The following is a 17,817-nucleotide window of genomic DNA, read 5'->3' as shown; positions in this document are numbered from 1 at the left end:
CGTGTCCAGCCTCCCGTGACGTCACGGCTTGTGATTGGTTAATGGCGGCCATGTTCCTGGGACGCGGACCAATCACAGCAAGCCGTGACGTAATTTCGTCACGGCTTGCTGTGATTGGTCCGCATCCCGGCAATATGGCGCCGTGACCAATCACAAGCCGTGACGTCACGGGAGGCTGGACACGCGCGCTTTTCAAAATAAGCGCGTGTCCAGCCTCCCGTGACGTCACGGCTTGTGATTGGTTAATGGCGGCCATGTTCCTGGGACGCGGACCAATCACAGCAAGCCGTGACGTAATTTCGTCACGGCTTGCTGTGATTGGTCCGCATCCCGGCAATATGGCGCCGTGACGTCACGGGAGGCTGGACACGCGCGCTTTTCAAAATAAGCGCGTGTCCAGCCTCCCGTGACGTCACGGCTTGTGATTGGTTAATGGCGGCCATGTTGCCGGGACGCGGACCAATCACAGCAAGCCGTGACGTAATTTCGTCACGGCTTGCTGTGATTGGTCCGAGTCCCGGCAACATGGCCGCCCTGACCAATCAGAAGCCGGGAATTCACGTAAGCAAGTAAAAGCGCGAATTTTAAAGAAACAACGCTGCCGCTTACAATCGCCGAGGTCCCGGCTGCGTCGGACAGGTGAGTATAGCGATTTTTTTTATTTTAATTCTTTCTTTTACACCTTTTTACATTAATGTTGTTTCGATACCGATATCCGATATTACAAAAATATCGGATCTCGGTATCGGAAATTCCGATACAGCAAGTATCGGCCGATACCCGATACTTGCAGCATCGGAATGCTCAACACTAGTGATGGACAAGAAACAGTCAAGAGATGAAGAGGATAATAAAGCAAGGAAGCAAGAGCTTGAGTGCTACCCCACCACCAACACAGCATGGACCTAATGCAAAATTCTTATTTAATATACTCATTTTAATAAATAATTCCAAGAAAGTAGTAAAAAAGTTCATACAACAAGTAATAGCAAGGCAGGTGACACCTAGAAACCACGTTAGGCACGATTAAGGTACAATCATAACAATAAACACATCCCCTTTTAATTTCTATTAGAGTACTTGTATGGAGTAGTATAATTTAACCAGATGTAGAAACATATATGTAAATAAATAACTAAATAAATAGATAAGAGGCCCCTAAGTAGCAGCCAGTGCATATAGTCAATACAACATATTTTAGAGGGCCATAATGTACTCAATATTATCTTACAAAAGGAAAAAGTACCATTACAAGTAAAACACCCTCAGAACATACAGGCGTATGTGTAAAATACAGAAACGGGGGAGGGAGATGGAAACATAAGTAGATAAATAGTACCAACTTACTGCCAAGATGTGGAAAAAGGGCCCCGACGCGCGTTTCGCTTTCAGTGCTTCTTTGGGGGGAGAGTGTGCAAAACAGTCATCAAAGCAAAAGGTGGCTACCTTGAAGAACCTAGAATAATAGACATAATTTCAGTTGTTTCACACTTTTTTGTTAAGTATATAATTCCACATGTGTTAATTCATAGTTTTGATGCCTTCAGTGTGAATGTACAATTTTCATAGTCATGAAAATACAGAAAAATCTTTAAATGAGAAGGTGTGTCCAAACTTTTGGTCTGTACTGTAGTTTTCTTTGAAACAATTGTACCTGCTGATTCTTTGTTTTTCTGTAGCTTTTCACAAGTGGTCCTTGACTCTTGAACAACTCTTCTGATAATTTTTTTCACACCTCTGTCTGAAATCTTGCGGGGAATATCTGGTTGTGGCCGGTTGATGGTGAAATAGTGTTCTTTCCACTTCTGGATTGTGACCCCCAACATTGTTCACTGGAATCTTAGTAGTTTAGAAATTGTTCTGTAAACATTGCCATCAGTATGATTTGCAGCAGTAAGGTTGTGAAGGTCTTGAGAAAGCTCACTGGTTTTACACATGATGAGATATTTCTTGTGTGGCACCTTGGTAATGAGACACCTTTTTGTATGCTGTCAGTTGAAACAGCTCATATTACTTTTCACTAAGTGGCAAGATTGCTTTACAATTACTGATAGATTTTATCTGGTGTCATGACTTTCCATTGATTTTTGCACCTTTCTTTCTTCATGAGTACAATACCTATCACTATGTAATTTCTCATTATTACACATAACTCTGGGGTATGATGGGTTAAGTTAAGAAGCTTATAATGATCCACACAATGTCCTCCATCACACTCCTGCACAGGCCTCTTTTTCTTTGCCCTGCTATTGTCGTGCGCATGTGCAGTGCTCTTTGTCCTTTCCTGCACGTACACATTTCAGTACTTTGCTCTGCCTTTGGCAGGGCAGAGAGAAGTACGCCTGTACAGGATCACAATGGAGGACATTATGTGGATGATGTAAGATGCATCATCCACACAAAGAAAGGAAGAGGACGGCAATCATAAAAAGATAAGAGGTGCTGGATCAAGACCAGTGACACCCATGGGACCGTACGATGTTGTAGGTGATTATAATATATATATATATATATATATATATATATATATATATATATATATTTTTTTTTTTTTTTTGCACAGAGTTGAGGAATGCTGTATATGAAGGTGCTGGCCACTTCTTTATATGGGAAAAACCTTGTGATAGCTTTCTTTAAAATGGGGTAATAAAAAAATTTCATTATTTGTTACTTTTTAGAAAGCTGCAAGGCTCCAGAAATACAAAATGGATTCCTTAAAACCCCTGAAGACAGTTATGACTCTGGCCATTATGCAGAATTTCAGTGCAATAAGGACCATGTAAAGAATAACCTTTTAAGTCCTAAGTGTGAAAATGGTAAATGGACTCATCATCCAGTCTGTTACAGTAAGTACAATGGACATGTAGAAATATCAAATGTGTTGTAAAAAAATAAAAACTAAAAAAAACCTGTCTCCTTGTGAACTCAGGTCCATGTGAAGTCTCCTCAGAGGACCTTTCTGGCAGCAACATTCAGCCAGTTTCAACTGATATTGGTAAAAGTTATAAACACGGAGAAGAATTACAGGTTTCCTGCAAGCAAGGATACAAACGACCAAATCAACCAAGCTTCTTCATTGAATGTAATGATGGGAAATTTAAGTATTCACGATGCTTCTCTGGAAGTAAGAATAATTTTTGTTTCTTGTTAATAACAATTAAGATATCACATATGACATTTTAACATATTTCATATTATTGCTACACTTTTTCTTCTATGTGACAAAAAATAATATTCTCCATGAAGCTATTATCAGTCTGACTTTTCTCACTACAACTGATATGTTCGTTATCACTGCAGAAGGTATCAACTACAAAATACTTCAACTCATCAAAGCTTTTATGCAAAAATAGTGGTGTAAAAGCTTAGAAAAGTCACAAAAGTTTGGAGTTTTCACTCCAGTTTCTCCCAGCTCAACTGAAGTGGGTGGAGCTCGGGTTGGACAGGGGCGCAGCGAGGGTGTGACTCCACAGCTAATCTAATTCATATCAAGTTGTGTTGTTCCCCACACCAGAAATCTTACTACAGTCACCAACCGGAGTAAGATTTCTGGAGTGGAGCATGGAAGCGTACGCTACAGGTCAGATGCTCCAGATTCATGAAGAGGTGTGTACCGCTTCATAAATCAGAAACATCTGACTTCACCACTGCTCATCAAGACCAGTGAGAAAATGACTAGTGATGAATCGGGGCCATATAGGTAAATTAATGGAGAGCTGCTTTCTATTTTAGCACATGCATGGGGTCTCAAACTTGTAACCACAACTATGAAGTTGCAAACTAGAATCAGAAATGTAAAACTGGGCAAACTCTGCACTGGACATATCTAGTTTGAGGTTATGTGCACACATTGCGGATTTTGCTGCGGATCCTTAGTGGTTTTGTTTTCCCTGAGTTTACAGTGCCATGTAAACCTATGGAAAACAAAATCCGCAGTGCACATACTGCAGAAAAAAACGCAAGGAAACGTAGCGTTGTTTATTCCGCAGCATGACAATTCTTTGTGCGGATTATGCAGTGGTTTACACCTGCTCCATAATAGGAATCCGCACAAAAAATGCATAAAATCTGCGGTAAATCCACAGGTAAAACGCAGTGCTTTTTACCTGCGGATTTCTCAAAACAGGTGCTGAAAAATCTGCAGAGGTTCCATCTATGTGTGCACATACCCTAAATAAATTGCTAACCATCTTCTTCTTAGCTTCATTAATTTGTTTTTAACATGCTCCTTGATTCTGATATTGGTTAAAATGGAAACTTTGATTTAAGGTACCGTCACATTAAGCGACGCTGCAGCGATATAGACAATGATGCCGATCGCTGCAGCGTCGCAGTTTCGTCGTTGTGTGGTCGCTGGAGAGCTGTCACACAGACAGCTCTCCAGCGACCAACGATGCCGAAGTCCCCGGGTAACCAGGGTAAACATCGGGTTACTAAGCGCAGGGCCGCGCTTAGTAACTCGATATTTACCCTGGTTACCAGTGTAAATGTAAAAAAAACAAACACTACATACTCACATTCCGGTGTCTGTCGCGTCCCCCAGCGTCCGCTTCCCTGCACTGTGTAAGCGCCGCCGGAAAGCAGAGCGGTGACGTCACCGCTGTGCTCTGCTTTACGGCCGGCCGGCGCTGACACAGGATGCAGGAGGAGTGCAGGGAAGCGGACGCCGGGAAACGCGACAGGCACCGGAATGTAAGTATGTAGTGTTTTTTTTTTTTTTACATTTACACTGGTAACCAGGGTAAATATCGGGTTACTAAGCGCGGCAATGCGCTTAGAAACCCGATGTTTACCCTGGTTACCAGTGAAGACATCGCTGCATCGGCGTCACACAAGCCGACTCAGCGATGTCAGCGGGAGATCCAGCGACGAAATAAAGTTCTGGCCTTCTAGATCCGACCAGCGATCTCACAGTAGGATCCTGATCGCTGCTCTGCTGCGTGTCAAACACAACGATATCGCTATCCAGGACGCTGCAACGTCACGGATCGCTATCGTTGTTAAGTTGTTCAGTGTGAAGGTACCTTTAGACTCTGATCACACAGCTGCAATGTGGAAAGCTGATAACTGATGAACATGATTAGGCAAAGTAATCATGTGAAGAGTTAAAAGACCTCTGACTAAAGGTACCGTCACATTTAGCGACGCTGCAGCGATCTAGACAACGATCCCGATCGCTGCAGCGTCGCTGTGTGGTCGCTGGAGAGCTGTCACACAGACAGCTCTCCAGCGACCAACTATGAGAAGTCCCCTGGTAACCAGGGTACCGGGGGACAGACACCGGAATGTAAGTATGTAGTGTTTGGGGTTTTTTACGTTTACACTGGTAACCAGGGTAAACATCGGGTTACTAAGCGCGGCCCTGCGCTTAGTAACCCGATGTTTACCCTGGTTACCAGTGAAGACATCGCTGAATCGGCGTCACACACGCCGACTCAGCGATGTCAGTGGGAGATCCAGCGACGAAATAAAGTTCTGGACTTTCTGCTCTGACCAACGATGGCACAGCAGGATCCTGATCGCTGCTGCGTGTCAAACTGAACGATATCGCTATCCAGGACGCTGCAACGTCACGGATCGCTAGCGATATCGTTCAGTGTGAAGGTACCTTAAGGCTGCCGTCACACTAGCAGTATTTGGTCAGTATTTTACATCAGTATTTGTAAGCCAAAACCAGGAGTGGGTGATAAATGCAGAAGTGGTGCATATGTTTCTATGATACTTTTCTTCTATTGTTCCAGTCCTGGTTTTGGCTTACAAATACTGATGTAAAATACTGACCAAATACTGCTAGTGTGACGGCAGCCTAAAAGGTGAAGGGAAAAATCTGAAGATGCAGTGTGTCAGGGTTGTACTGTATAAGTCGCCCAGAGGCTGATGCTCTTACTTTTATTTTTAACATCCTGAACACATTCATCATTTGAGAATTTTTTTTAAACAAACTCTTCCTTTTTGACTTGTGTTATGCACTTCTGGTTGTTTGCGATAAGATTATGAAAATGTTCCACGTGGTTCATGAATTTTGTGCAATGTTAAAAATGGCCATTTTTATCATTTATAGTGATGAGCGACACTAAAATTCTAGGGTGCTCGTTTCTGGAATCGAGCAAACCATAATGCTCGACCCAAGTGACGAGTATAATGGAATACAATGGGGAACGTGAGCATTTTTGCAACCCCTCCACACCCCCCCCCCCCCCCCCCCCGAGGTCTGGAGGGGTGTCAAAGTTGCTCGATGAAAGGAGGGCTGAAATGGCATAAGAACAGCATGGCGAAGACCCAACAAGTATCTCTGAATCCTAGTCGCTGCTGGGAAAAGTGTTGTCAGAGTATTGCGCAACTTTTACAAACTGACAATAAAATATACAAAACTGAAGATAAAATGGATTTTACTGGAAAAAAATGTTAAGAAAATTATTTTCAGGATAATTACTTGTATATAGGGCAAAATTAATAAGAGAAAAAATGATCCTCCACACCCTTGGGCTATGTTCACACATAGTGTTTTTGCATTATGTTCAATGGTAAAAAAAAACATTCACAAAGAAATGTAATTTTAACATTTTACTACATTACCTGGGCATGTAGTTGATACATGATCAAACACATTCTGTTTATGAAGGCGGGACTCTGAAAATGACAAAACTTTTTTCCACAAGGCCATCAGGTGACCCTCACTATTTATAGAGGGCCATCAGGAGGCCCTTACTATTGTTAAATGGCCAGCAGGCGTCTTATGCACAGATGAGACTTAAGGTACCTTCACACTAAACGATTTACCAACGATCACGACCAGCGATACGACCTGGCCGTGATCGTTGGTAAGTCGTTGTGTGGTCGCTGGGGAGCTGTCACACAGACAGCTCTCCAGCGACCAACGATGCCGAAGTCCCCGGGTAACCAGGGTAAACATCGGGTTACTAAGCGCAGGGCCACTCGTTTTTCTTTACTTAGCTGCTTTTTTCTTGCCATAATACAAATTCTGATGGTCCCAACCCCATTTATAAGGCAAGAAATCCCACTTATTGAACCTGACAGGGCACACCTGTGAAGTGAAGACTATTCCCGGTGACTACCTCTTGAAGCTCATCAAGAGAATGCCAAGAGTGTGCAAAGCAGTCATCAAAGCGAAAGGTGGCTACTTTGAAGAACCTAGAATATAAGACATATTTTCAGTTGTTTCACACTTTTTTTGTTAAGTATATAACTTCACATGTGTTAATTCATAGTTTTGATGCCTTCGGTGTGAATTTATAATTTCCATAGTCATGAAAATACAGAAAAATCTTTAAATGAGAAGGTGTGTCCAAACTTTTGGTCTGTACTGTACATATATACAGTATATACATATATATACATACACACACATATATATATATATATATATATATATATATACATACAGAGCAATATACATGAGGTATAGCAATGCTCTTGTACACAGTGACCATACATTTTATGTGTAGCAGTGTCACAGTGTATGAACACATTAATAATACACATTAAACATTCTTAAAGGGGTTAGGAAAAAGAAGGGAACACAACATATTTACATCCCCTACATTTCCCCCTTTCTTTAATGATGTTTGCCCTCAACCATGGCAACCTGTAATGTAAAACATTATAAAACATTAGAATAAGACTCTATATGAGTCATGTCCTTTATTTTATTCAAAGGGGAGATGACCCCCTTCCTTTAAACATGGCACTAAAGCACAGGGAACGTAATTTCACTGGAGAGTCCTGCTTCTCCAGCAGAATGAGCACAACGGGTGCAACAAAAAAAAAAGAGTCCATAGGCTCTAAATGTTTTTTTTTATCCGGCTCGCAGTCCTCCAGAACAAAGCATGCAAACAACAACAACCACAAGTCCTTGTGGCCTCCTTTGGTCACCTAACTCCCTTTTCACTGGAAAAACAACAGGGGGCTTCTCTTCTGCCCCAACAGGATGCGGAACAGTGCCTTTATTATACCGTGCAACAGTACCACAAATGTAACAGTTCAGTCTCTTCAACGGCAGGTCCCTTGTGCCACTCCAATAACATCATGTTCCCTTTCCGGGTTCCGTTTCAGGGGTGACTCTGCGGCAGCAGCAGTCACAGGTTGCCTCAGAGAGACAGAGGTGGCAAGAGCATCACGGGTACTCGACAGTGTCGAGCTCAAGTCCGCATGCTGTGCTATCTCTTCGGAGGTGCATAGGGCCACCGCCACTGCAAAATAGCCCCGAGGATAACGCTCTTTGAAAAAGGAGACTCAGTCCCCTTCTTCAGCAGCCTTCCAAATTTCACCGAGGCCGCATTTACATAGACCTTGTGATGGCTCCCAACCTCGCGTATGAAGCCGTAGTCTCGTCCCGTTTCCACATAGGTGAGCTTGCCATAAGTGCGGCGACCAGCCATAATGCCACCTCCTGGCTGGTGCAATTCAGCCCACACTTCCTTCTCTCCTCCCTTTTTCTGCTCCAAGACCCCAGCGATCCAGGCCTGTTGTTCGGGAGAAGGGAAGGGACCGTCTCCAAGGCGAGCAGAACCTGCGGCTCCCTGGAGCGTCTGGTGACACATGGTACACCTCCACTGTAGCACCCAGCGAGCTGTGGTGCAGCTCTGGACCTCCGACTCCCTGCGGATGGACAGTGACTGGACCCCGGGAGCAGATGACGTGGGAGAGGGCTCACTTTCTTGGGACGTCGGCCGAGGCTCACTCACCGCCTCGCATTGTTGCTGTCTTGCTCCGTCGATGGTGTCACTGCTGTCTTCTTCCACCGAGGTTGTGCGGTGTGGTCTTTCTGGACGTTGTTCCGGCACCGGCCTTGCTTCTGGTTCAGGCTACTTTGGAGTTGTTTCTAGTTCCGGTCCCCTCTGGGTTAACAACTTAAGTTCCAGGCAACGAGGTTCTGCCTCCTGGCACCGCAACGCTGGCTCTGCAAGAAGTTCCGGCTCCAGTGAACGTGAAGAGGACTGCTCCGCTTGTGATATCTCTTGTCTGCGGGATGATGTGGACTTTGCCGGCTGCTGACTCTGCGCTGAAGACCTCTCTGGGCGCTGGTAATTGGGGTGCTCTGCGATTTCTTCCTACTGTCCGGCAGGCCGGGATCTTATGTCCTCCTGAAGCCACATCTTTCCAATGCAGCCTAGGCTGCCACAGCTGCATACAAGATCCTCTTCTGGGCCCCACCCGTTCCATGGTTGAGTTGCTTCCAGTCGCTTCACTCATTTCTTTTCAAGTCACTTAAGTAGGCGTGGGGGTAGGTTTCTTTGGCACATCCTCCGGAGGTGTCGCTCAAAGGATTTTTGTGCTATTTCAGCTAAGACACACCCACGGAGGGTACAAGCAAAGCAATAGTCCTTCTTTTTGGCGCCACTCGCTGCAATCTGGGTTGCCATCTTGGTTTTATCAGTCCTTACTAAATTTCCAGTCACATCAAGATTTACCGCCATCTCCAGGGCATCTGTTCCTCCTGAAGTTGCGGCGCTAGTCACATGAAAAACACTTTCTTCATCACCATGCCGGCTTCACCACCATATGGGGCAGTGAGATCCTGCCAACTATACCAAGTGAAGGAAGGGCCAGGGGGTGCTAGAGTGATAGTCATGGCTGACAATAATCCTTGTATGGCTCCCTGGTCCATTCCCCAAAAAAGTTCTCATTTCTCCTCTGCATTACCTCTGTGCTGGCTTTCTGCCTCTAGCTGTGAGTAGAGACTGTGATACAGCGGTGCAGGACACTTATGGAACTAGTCAGAGGAGGACTAGAATGTGTAGTGACTGCAATATAAAGGATGCTGTAATGAACTGGTGTGAACTGAACACTAAAGTTATGTGCATTTAAGTTATGTGCCTGGAACATTTTCTGTGTGAAGATAACGCATTAAAGAGACTTTTATGTTTGAACTTTGTGGGTCACTGCTTCTTCACTGTTACCTCACATATGGTGCCTCACATATGGTGGAGAATGTGGACAATGTGAACTAAGGCATACACAAAGCGTGCTGTATGTCAATAATTAAGCCAGCAACGCTACATTTCAAGCCCATGGACAAGATGGAGGAAATATTAAGACAGTTGGCCATGTCTCACACACAGTTGCAGCGGCAACAGATGGAGCAATAGCAGCAGTCAAATGAATTGTTGATTCAGCAGATCGCGGCTATGCGAGAGGTAAATCCCTCAGCAACCATATAGTGGTCGGAAGCCCGGTACAAAATCCGGTCAGCGCTGAGGAAGATGGAATCTGAGGAGGACATGGAGGTTTTTCTCACCATCTTTGAACGCACCGCGGAGCAGGAGAGCTTGCCGGTGACTCAGTGGGCTGAGGTGGTGTCCAACTTACTGACGGGAGATGCCCAGGAAGCCTTCATAGACCTCAGTTGGGATGATACCCTGGACTATGGGAAGCTGAAAGGTAAGATCCTTGCCAGATTGGGGGTTAATACGTATGTGCGGGCCCAAGGGTGTTCCAGTGGTCTTTTTCTGAGACTAGCCCTGCCCGATCTCAGGCATATGACTTGCTGCAACTGGTAAAAAAAAGTATTCAGCCTGAGACATTAACTTAGTTCCAGATGGTAGAGAGGGTGGTGGTAGACCTCCTGGTGAGGGCCCTGCCAGCAGCCATACTGCTTTGGGGGGACAAGGGGACCTAGGTACTCTGGATGAGGTGGTGGGACTGGTAGAGCGGTATACAGCTACTCAGGAATTTATACGGGACATTGCTCCTTGTCGGGTGTCACATAAGGCTTCCCCAGCCCAGGAACCTGGTAAAACTAAAACGGCTCCTGGGTGCAGTTGTGCCACACCGATCAGATGTTGGCGGTGCCAAGGGCCAGGCCCTGTGGCTGCCAACTGCCCGCTGGGGTCTGAACCCATGGATTGCAGGTATGATCCCCTTATTTCTCTGTATGCTCAGCCAGTCGGTACATTAGTCTGTGACAGTGGTGCAGGACACCCATGGAACTAGTCAAAGGAGGACTAGCATGTGTAGTGACTGCAATATTAAGGATACTGTAATGAACTGCTGTGAACTGAACACTGAAATTATGTGCATTTAAGTTATATGCTTGGAACCTTTTCTGTGTGAAGATAACGCATTAAAGAGACTTTTATGTTTGAACTTTGTTGGTCACTGCCTCTTCACTACTACCGGTGCCTCACAGTATACAGAATAATATACTGTCCATGAGGTATAGCAATGCTCTTGTACATGGTGACAATACACTTTATGTGTAGCAGTGCCACCGTGTATCAACACATTAATAATACACATTATTAAATGGGTTGGGAAGAAGGGAACACAACATATTGACATCCCCTACATACAGATCTTTGTAAAAAACACAAATCTATCAATGAGTGTATGGGAAAAAATCAAGCTATGGACTATGGAAGAGATGCACATATGTGGCCAGAATGAACACTACTTTCCAGCAGATGATTCCTAGCACCTATCCCTACATGAAAGGCAGCTAATATTGTTATTAATAGGGAATAGAACAGATATTACCTTGATATTTTTCTTTTGTTAGGTTGCAGCAGCAAGACTATAATGCAATAAGCCCTGACTTGAAGCCTGTAATATGTTATCCCTACTGCGACAGCTCACTCTACATGACTAGCAGTTTAGAGCAGTATTATTAGAGAATAGAATCCATTTGAACTAGCTTTGAAAAAGGTTATCCGTTTAATGTAGCAGCATCATGGGCTATTATGTAATCAACTCTGCTGGTGAATATAGTGGAGTGCTTCGCATCTACTCAGTCTGATATGGAGGAGACCAGGATCTCCTCTACTTACTGTGCAAATTCTCCTGTCCAGCCTGTGAAATCCTGTCTGCAGTGTGAGATCGGCTTTTGTTATGACCATCTGACAGCCCTCAACAAGGCACTGGATCATATGCTAATACAACGTATTGGCTCTATTGGTTTCCTAAAATGTAACCTCAACTAGAAGGTGGAGCCTCAGAAAAGTATTTTTCCTAATTACTAAGTAGTGGTTCTCCTAGACTGGTAAAGAGTTTCCACTAAGTGCAAGGGATGCCAAAAATTAGAAGGAGGCACTCCAATACCCATTTGAAAAGACATAGTGGAGGGCCTCAGAAAACATTTTTTCCCAATATTAAGGAGTGGGTATCCTAGATTGGTAAAGTGCATGCACTAAGTGCATGTGCTGAAAAACATTTACCTCTGGAGGTATACATATTTATCAAAGAATGTCTGAGGTAATGTGAGGACAAAACATTTTATATTAGTCAACCAGTCATCTATTTTCAGCAAACCAGAAAGTATAGACTGTTATGTATATGTTGACTTTTGAATTTATGTGTTTCTTTTGGTTGGTAAAGAATACAAACTTTTGTTCATGTAAGCCTGAAATATTGACTTGCAAGTTGACAATTTTTTGTACCATATATTGCTCTTATCCTGAATAAGTACTGATACAGGCTCATAGAACAATGATGTTTGCTGATATGTTGATTATACATTGTCCAAGACAGGCAGTTTGTTGACTTTCAAAACAGGACAAAAACTATGCAATAGTTTACCATTCTTCCCCTTTACCTGTGAATACTGGGTGAAGGACAGCTATTAACTGTAAAAACAGGTTATAAGCATTTGTAACATCAGACAGGGATACTGGGTAAGACACTGCAAAAAATTTAAATGGAGGAATGAATTGGCACAATTTTGAGTGCACTGATATGTGATCTGTGTAACGGACAAACCCCAGTTTAAAATAGCTGGATTTTTAGTGCTGTAATGTGGAAAGGATCTGGCTGTATTCTGCAATGCAACATGCAAATGGAGCAGAAAAAAACAGAATTCTCTGGATTGCTTTTAAAGCAAATAATCAGAATTAAGATCCCCAAAAAATATTCCTGGCCCATAATTCCTGGGGCTATGTCTAAAAATATCTCTAATAGACAGCAGCAGACAGAACTGGAATGGACCCTCTTGCTATATGCATTGAAGTCTGCTATATACACTGCCTGCCTTGCACTGATATATATGCAGCTTTATTAGTCCTCAGAAGGACTGTTAGTTGAGATGGATATGTGTATTATATTTGGTATACCTACACTAAGTACGAAGCAAACTCTCCCTAGCTCAGCAGCATCTCTCCCTACACTGCCTGATTCCGGATCAGACTGTGACGAGCATGGCGGCACCAGGTCTGATATAGACCTGATGAAGCTTTGCGGCCAGGCAATCACTGTAATGCCACAGCCAACATGGCTGTGGCATTACAGTGTGTGGCAGACAATCCCTGCATGTTCATTGGCTCTCTAAAGAGCACCAAATATGAGGGGGGGGACCCGAGCTCCCGTCGAGCAACCCCGGAAATACTTGGCGATTTCTGAGCATCTCAAGCAGTGAGATGCTTGGGTGAGCACCGAGTAGTGGCGAGCATGCTCGCTCATCACTACTTGTCACTAAAGTTATCCTCTTATCTGTGGATTACCTTGCAAACATAGGTATAATCTGCAAATATTGAATTTCTTCTCTGTATGCCCCCTACAAGTCATTAATAAATACAGTAACAAGCAAAAGAGTAAGAATGCTTTGATCTTTTGGCTTTCAGACTCCATATGTCAACATCCACAACTGCTTCAAATGTGAGACTACCTTCATTTTATAGATAATCATCCTGGCTCTCTCATACATAAAATTTGACTTGCAAAAGAGGGGAGAAGCTATGTGGGTCATTAGATAGATCAGTTCATGAAATAGAAAGAGCCGACTCAGGTTCAAAATAAGTACTCAGAACAGTGCGCTATGCAGAGGAAGCTAAAGTATAGACTGCCATTATGTAATAAAAACAAAAGAACTTATAGGATAGTTATCGAGGTTTACAGTAAAGTTGATGTACATTACAATGATTATTATGTGGATCTCATATTTACCATTTGATTTCATAGAGACTTGCCGCATAGATCAAGATGATCTTGATGGAAACAACTTAGAATTGGACGAAGTTCATAATACTGATGTTTTCTATGAAATCGGGGAAACAATTATGTTTAAATGTAAGAATGGATTTAGTCATCGTGATCGTCAACCAACTGGAACATGTGCTGAAAAAGAACTGATCTATCCAAAATGTATAGGTAAAGTAAAGAAAAAAAATATTTCACCTTCCAATTGAAAAAAAATCAGTGGGACTACATGACTTCTGAAGGCTTAATTTTATTGTTAATCTCTCTGCAGTAGTTTACATGGGGAATCTGAAGCAGTAGATGCTGAATTGTAGCGCTAAAGGCTGCCTAGTTGTAAGAAATCATAATAGCATTAAAGGGAATCTGTTTCTAGATTTTCTCTTTTTCATCTGAAAGCAGCAGGATATAGTTGCAAAAACCCTGATTCCAATGATGTATCATTTACTTTACTGGTTGTTGCAGTTTTGATTAAAAACTATTTTACATGCTGCAGATCTAGCAGTTCTCTGAATGCTGAGCTCTGTATAACCCCGCCCATACAATTGATTGGCAGCTTTCTGTGTACATTGTGCAAAAGCAGAAATCAGCCAAGCACTGGTGGGTTATACGGAGCTCATGAATTTGGAGGACTACATGGCAGCAGGTTTACAAGTCCTCTAGTTATAATCTCCTGTGGATAATAGAGTGATTTTATCAAAACTACAGAAAGCATCCCAGTATGTGACACATTGCTGGAATCAGGGTTCTCTACATTATGCTGCTCTCAGATTTGGTAGCAAAAACATGGTGACAGATTTCCTTAAAGAGGTGTGAAATTAGACTGCATGTCTGACTTTTCCTGAATAAATTTATAAATGGCTCTGAAACAGTTTTCGGAGAAAAAAAATCATCTATACTTTTGTGTATGCCATTTTTGTGATAAAATTAGTCACCAAATCAAAAGTTTTCAAAAACTCCCAGGGTAACAGCTAGAACAAAAAAAATACACTGATCCACCTCACATAACCCCTTAGATGCTGTGATCAATCTTTAACAGGTTAATGTGACCTGTCATATGAGCTTAAGTTCACAGATCTCAATCCTGTTATGCACCTGTTAAATTTTCTGAATTGATGAAGTTCCCATTTCACAAGTTTTAAAGGTTTGTTCAGTTATAGAAAGTTATCACATATCTGTGGGGTGCGTAATAACTTTTTGCTCTTTGGGGGTCCAAAAGGATCAACAGAATGTGGAACTTTGATCCCCATTAAAAGCTAGAGTGGCAAGTCAGATATCTTACTGCCATTCCCTTCATTCTCCTTAGGGATGCCTGAAGGAGCTAAATGCAGTGACCAGCAGCCCCATAGCAGGTGAATGGAGTGGTGGTCAATCATGTGCACTGCTGTCCCATTCTATAATTGGAATTAAAGCTCCCTGTTCTGCCAAGAAGTGTGTGTCCCAGTGTTCCGACCCCTTCCAAGCAATAAGTTATTACCAATCCCTAGGATACATGATAACTTTTTTCACAGGACAACCCCTTCAAAAGTCTTTCTGGCAGATACCATAGTGGAGCGCCCATTAGGGCCGCGGGGTACTCGGGCCGGGTCCAATGGTTCTTAAAGGGGATGTCATGGCAGCAGTGACCCAGTCCGTGGCCCTGGGCGTCCAATAAAAGTGATGAAATGAAGGGGAAATAAAGTTTATAGGGGATTTGCTCGTGAAGCCACCTGTGGTGTTCGGCAATAAGAAGTTGGCCGACGCTGCAGTTCAGATCCACTGGGGCAGTTGGTGACGCAGCAGAGTTGTTACAGCTCTCCACGGGTAGAACTAGGCCCCGGGGCAGTTAAAGAATTAAAGTCAATGATGGTTAATGTTGTAGTGCAGGACAAGTGATGCAGGGAATAATTCTGAGGACACAGCACGGTGCAGTTTCCATAGTTTACTCACAGTTCTTATATGCAGTCCCCAGCTAGGTGCTGTGTCTTCCGGGTTTGTGATCCAGCCAGCTCTCAGGTAATTTGGAGTACACATTGCCAGGACCCCCTTCTTATGTTCCTTCCCTGGCCATCTCACTGCGCTGGCTCCCACTTCTCCTGCCCTGCGCCTTCACACACAGTGTCCCAAGCCAGCAGCCTCGGATCCTGTCGGGCGATGTCTTCCTGGTCCCCTTGATCCTATGTGGCTCCCTTTTCAGCGAATGTGTGTGGTTGTGGCTGTGGCACAAACAATTACCACAGTCTCCGGTTTGCTAGCTGAGTCCTCAGTTTCTCCACTAATCTAGGGCCAGTCCCCTACTGCGACTTGGTCCCTCCACCAAACTACGGTTGGCATGGATTCTGGCCCCATGGGTGAATTCCTCACTACACGTGCCCCTAGGACCCCTTCTTCCTCTCTAACTCTCTGGAACTTCTCTCTCTCTGTCCTCTGGTGCTGGGACGAGCTCCTCACTCCTCAAGTCCCCAGCTCCAACTCCCCCTGCCTCTCAATAACTGACTAACTTCTCCCTCTTGTTTCTATGACAACTCCTCACAACTGCCACTCTCTCCACCCACACCTTCTACCTAGTCCCTCCCTGGCCTGGAGAGGTCCAGTGTAGGGTGCTAGTGTGTGGGTACTGGGGAGTGCCCCCTCCTTACTCAAGAGCGGAGTACCACATCTCTGGCTGAGGTGCAGTACCTCTGTGGTGACTGGAACCTCAGGGGCACCACAATAGTATACTGTAACTCCAATGACCTTATGGACTCAATTCCTGATTGAGCTAGAGCCATTTTTTTCAGCATAAGGAGGCCTATTTTATATGTCTATAGGGTTTATATATAGTTTATGTTCCTCAATAATTTATATGACATCATAAATAGGTCAGTAACTCTGTTTGATTTCTCATTGTTCAGCAGAATCTTCAGTGTGACTACAGTAACAACAAGCAAGATGTTACATCGTCCGGGAAGAGACAACTATAGACAAACAGCCTTTTCTCTAATTGTATTGAGTTGAATAAAATAGTGGTCACTCATCGTGTATTGTTTTAGAGACTTCTGTGTAAGAAATAAAAGTATAAATAAATAAAACTGGCTTATATGTATATATATATATATATATATATATATATATATATATATATATATATATATATATATGTAATGGTAATTCACTTATCTGTAGTTTGTTGATCAGATTAATACACAGTAAACACTTATGTACATCCCCTCCCAATATGAAATTGTACATTATGTTGGTGACTGTCAGCATTTTCATAGTTCTGCTATTGTATCCACACAGTCAGCAAGGTGAGCTCATCTGTAACACACATCTGCTACTTCTGCAAAATCCGGGACCAGAAGCAACACAAAACTTCTCCCGATTACAGATGAGCAGAACTTTTGAAATTTGAATTTATCTGTTTTGATGAAGTTCCATCAAGAATTAGGTCTGCAGCAAATAAATTCACACGAACGCATAATTAAAAAGCATGTAATTGCCAGGAAAATATGCGTAGAACTTAGTGAGTTCACTGTAGGCTATTTTCCCACAATGAGCTTTTGGTGAGTTTTTGATGTTGCAAATTTTGCCACCATTCCTGCTCCTATTAAGTAAATTAGGTTATTTGTATTTGTATCACCTTTTTGTTGCTGCTGTTTTTTTGTCTGTTTTTCATATTCCATACTAATATAGCAGCTTTGTTTTTAATACTTCCTGGTAGGGTTGAGCGAAACGGGTCGGCAATTTTCAGAAGTCGCCGACTTTTGGCAAAGTCGGGTTTCATGAAACCCGACCCGACCCCTGTGTGGGGTCGGCCATGAAGTCGGCGATCTTCTGAATCTGGAATCGGAATTCCGATACCGATTCCCGATATGTTTAAGATATCGGGAATTGGTATCGGAATTCAGATTTAAGTGTAAAATAAAGAATTAA

The 17,817-nt window shown here is 43.2% G+C and overlaps 1 protein-coding gene across 2 annotated transcripts in view; it reads left to right on the top strand.

The window, feature by feature from the left end:
* Positions 1-17,116, top strand: part of CFH (complement factor H) — a 919,877-nt gene extending 902,761 nt beyond the window's left edge. Inside the window, exons 23-26 of one of the 2 annotated variants that reach the window (XM_077276558.1) lie at positions 2,679-2,846; positions 2,930-3,124; positions 13,909-14,097; positions 16,800-17,116. In XM_077276558.1, the coding sequence (XP_077132673.1) occupies positions 2,679-2,846; positions 2,930-3,124; positions 13,909-14,097; positions 16,800-16,813 (566 nt within the window). In that variant the 3' untranslated portion in view covers positions 16,814-17,116. Of the gene's footprint in view, positions 1-2,678; positions 2,847-2,929; positions 3,125-13,908; positions 14,098-16,796 lie in introns of both variants that reach the window. The other variant, XM_077276556.1, reaches the window with a different exon arrangement.
* Positions 17,117-17,817: the final 701 nt, after the last annotated feature.

Source organism: Ranitomeya variabilis, chromosome 8, assembly GCF_051348905.1.
Source record: "Ranitomeya variabilis isolate aRanVar5 chromosome 8, aRanVar5.hap1, whole genome shotgun sequence".
NCBI lineage: Eukaryota > Metazoa > Chordata > Amphibia > Anura > Dendrobatidae > Ranitomeya > Ranitomeya variabilis.
Note: the sequence above shows the minus strand (reverse complement) of the source record. Positions and strands in the feature narration are given on the sequence as shown.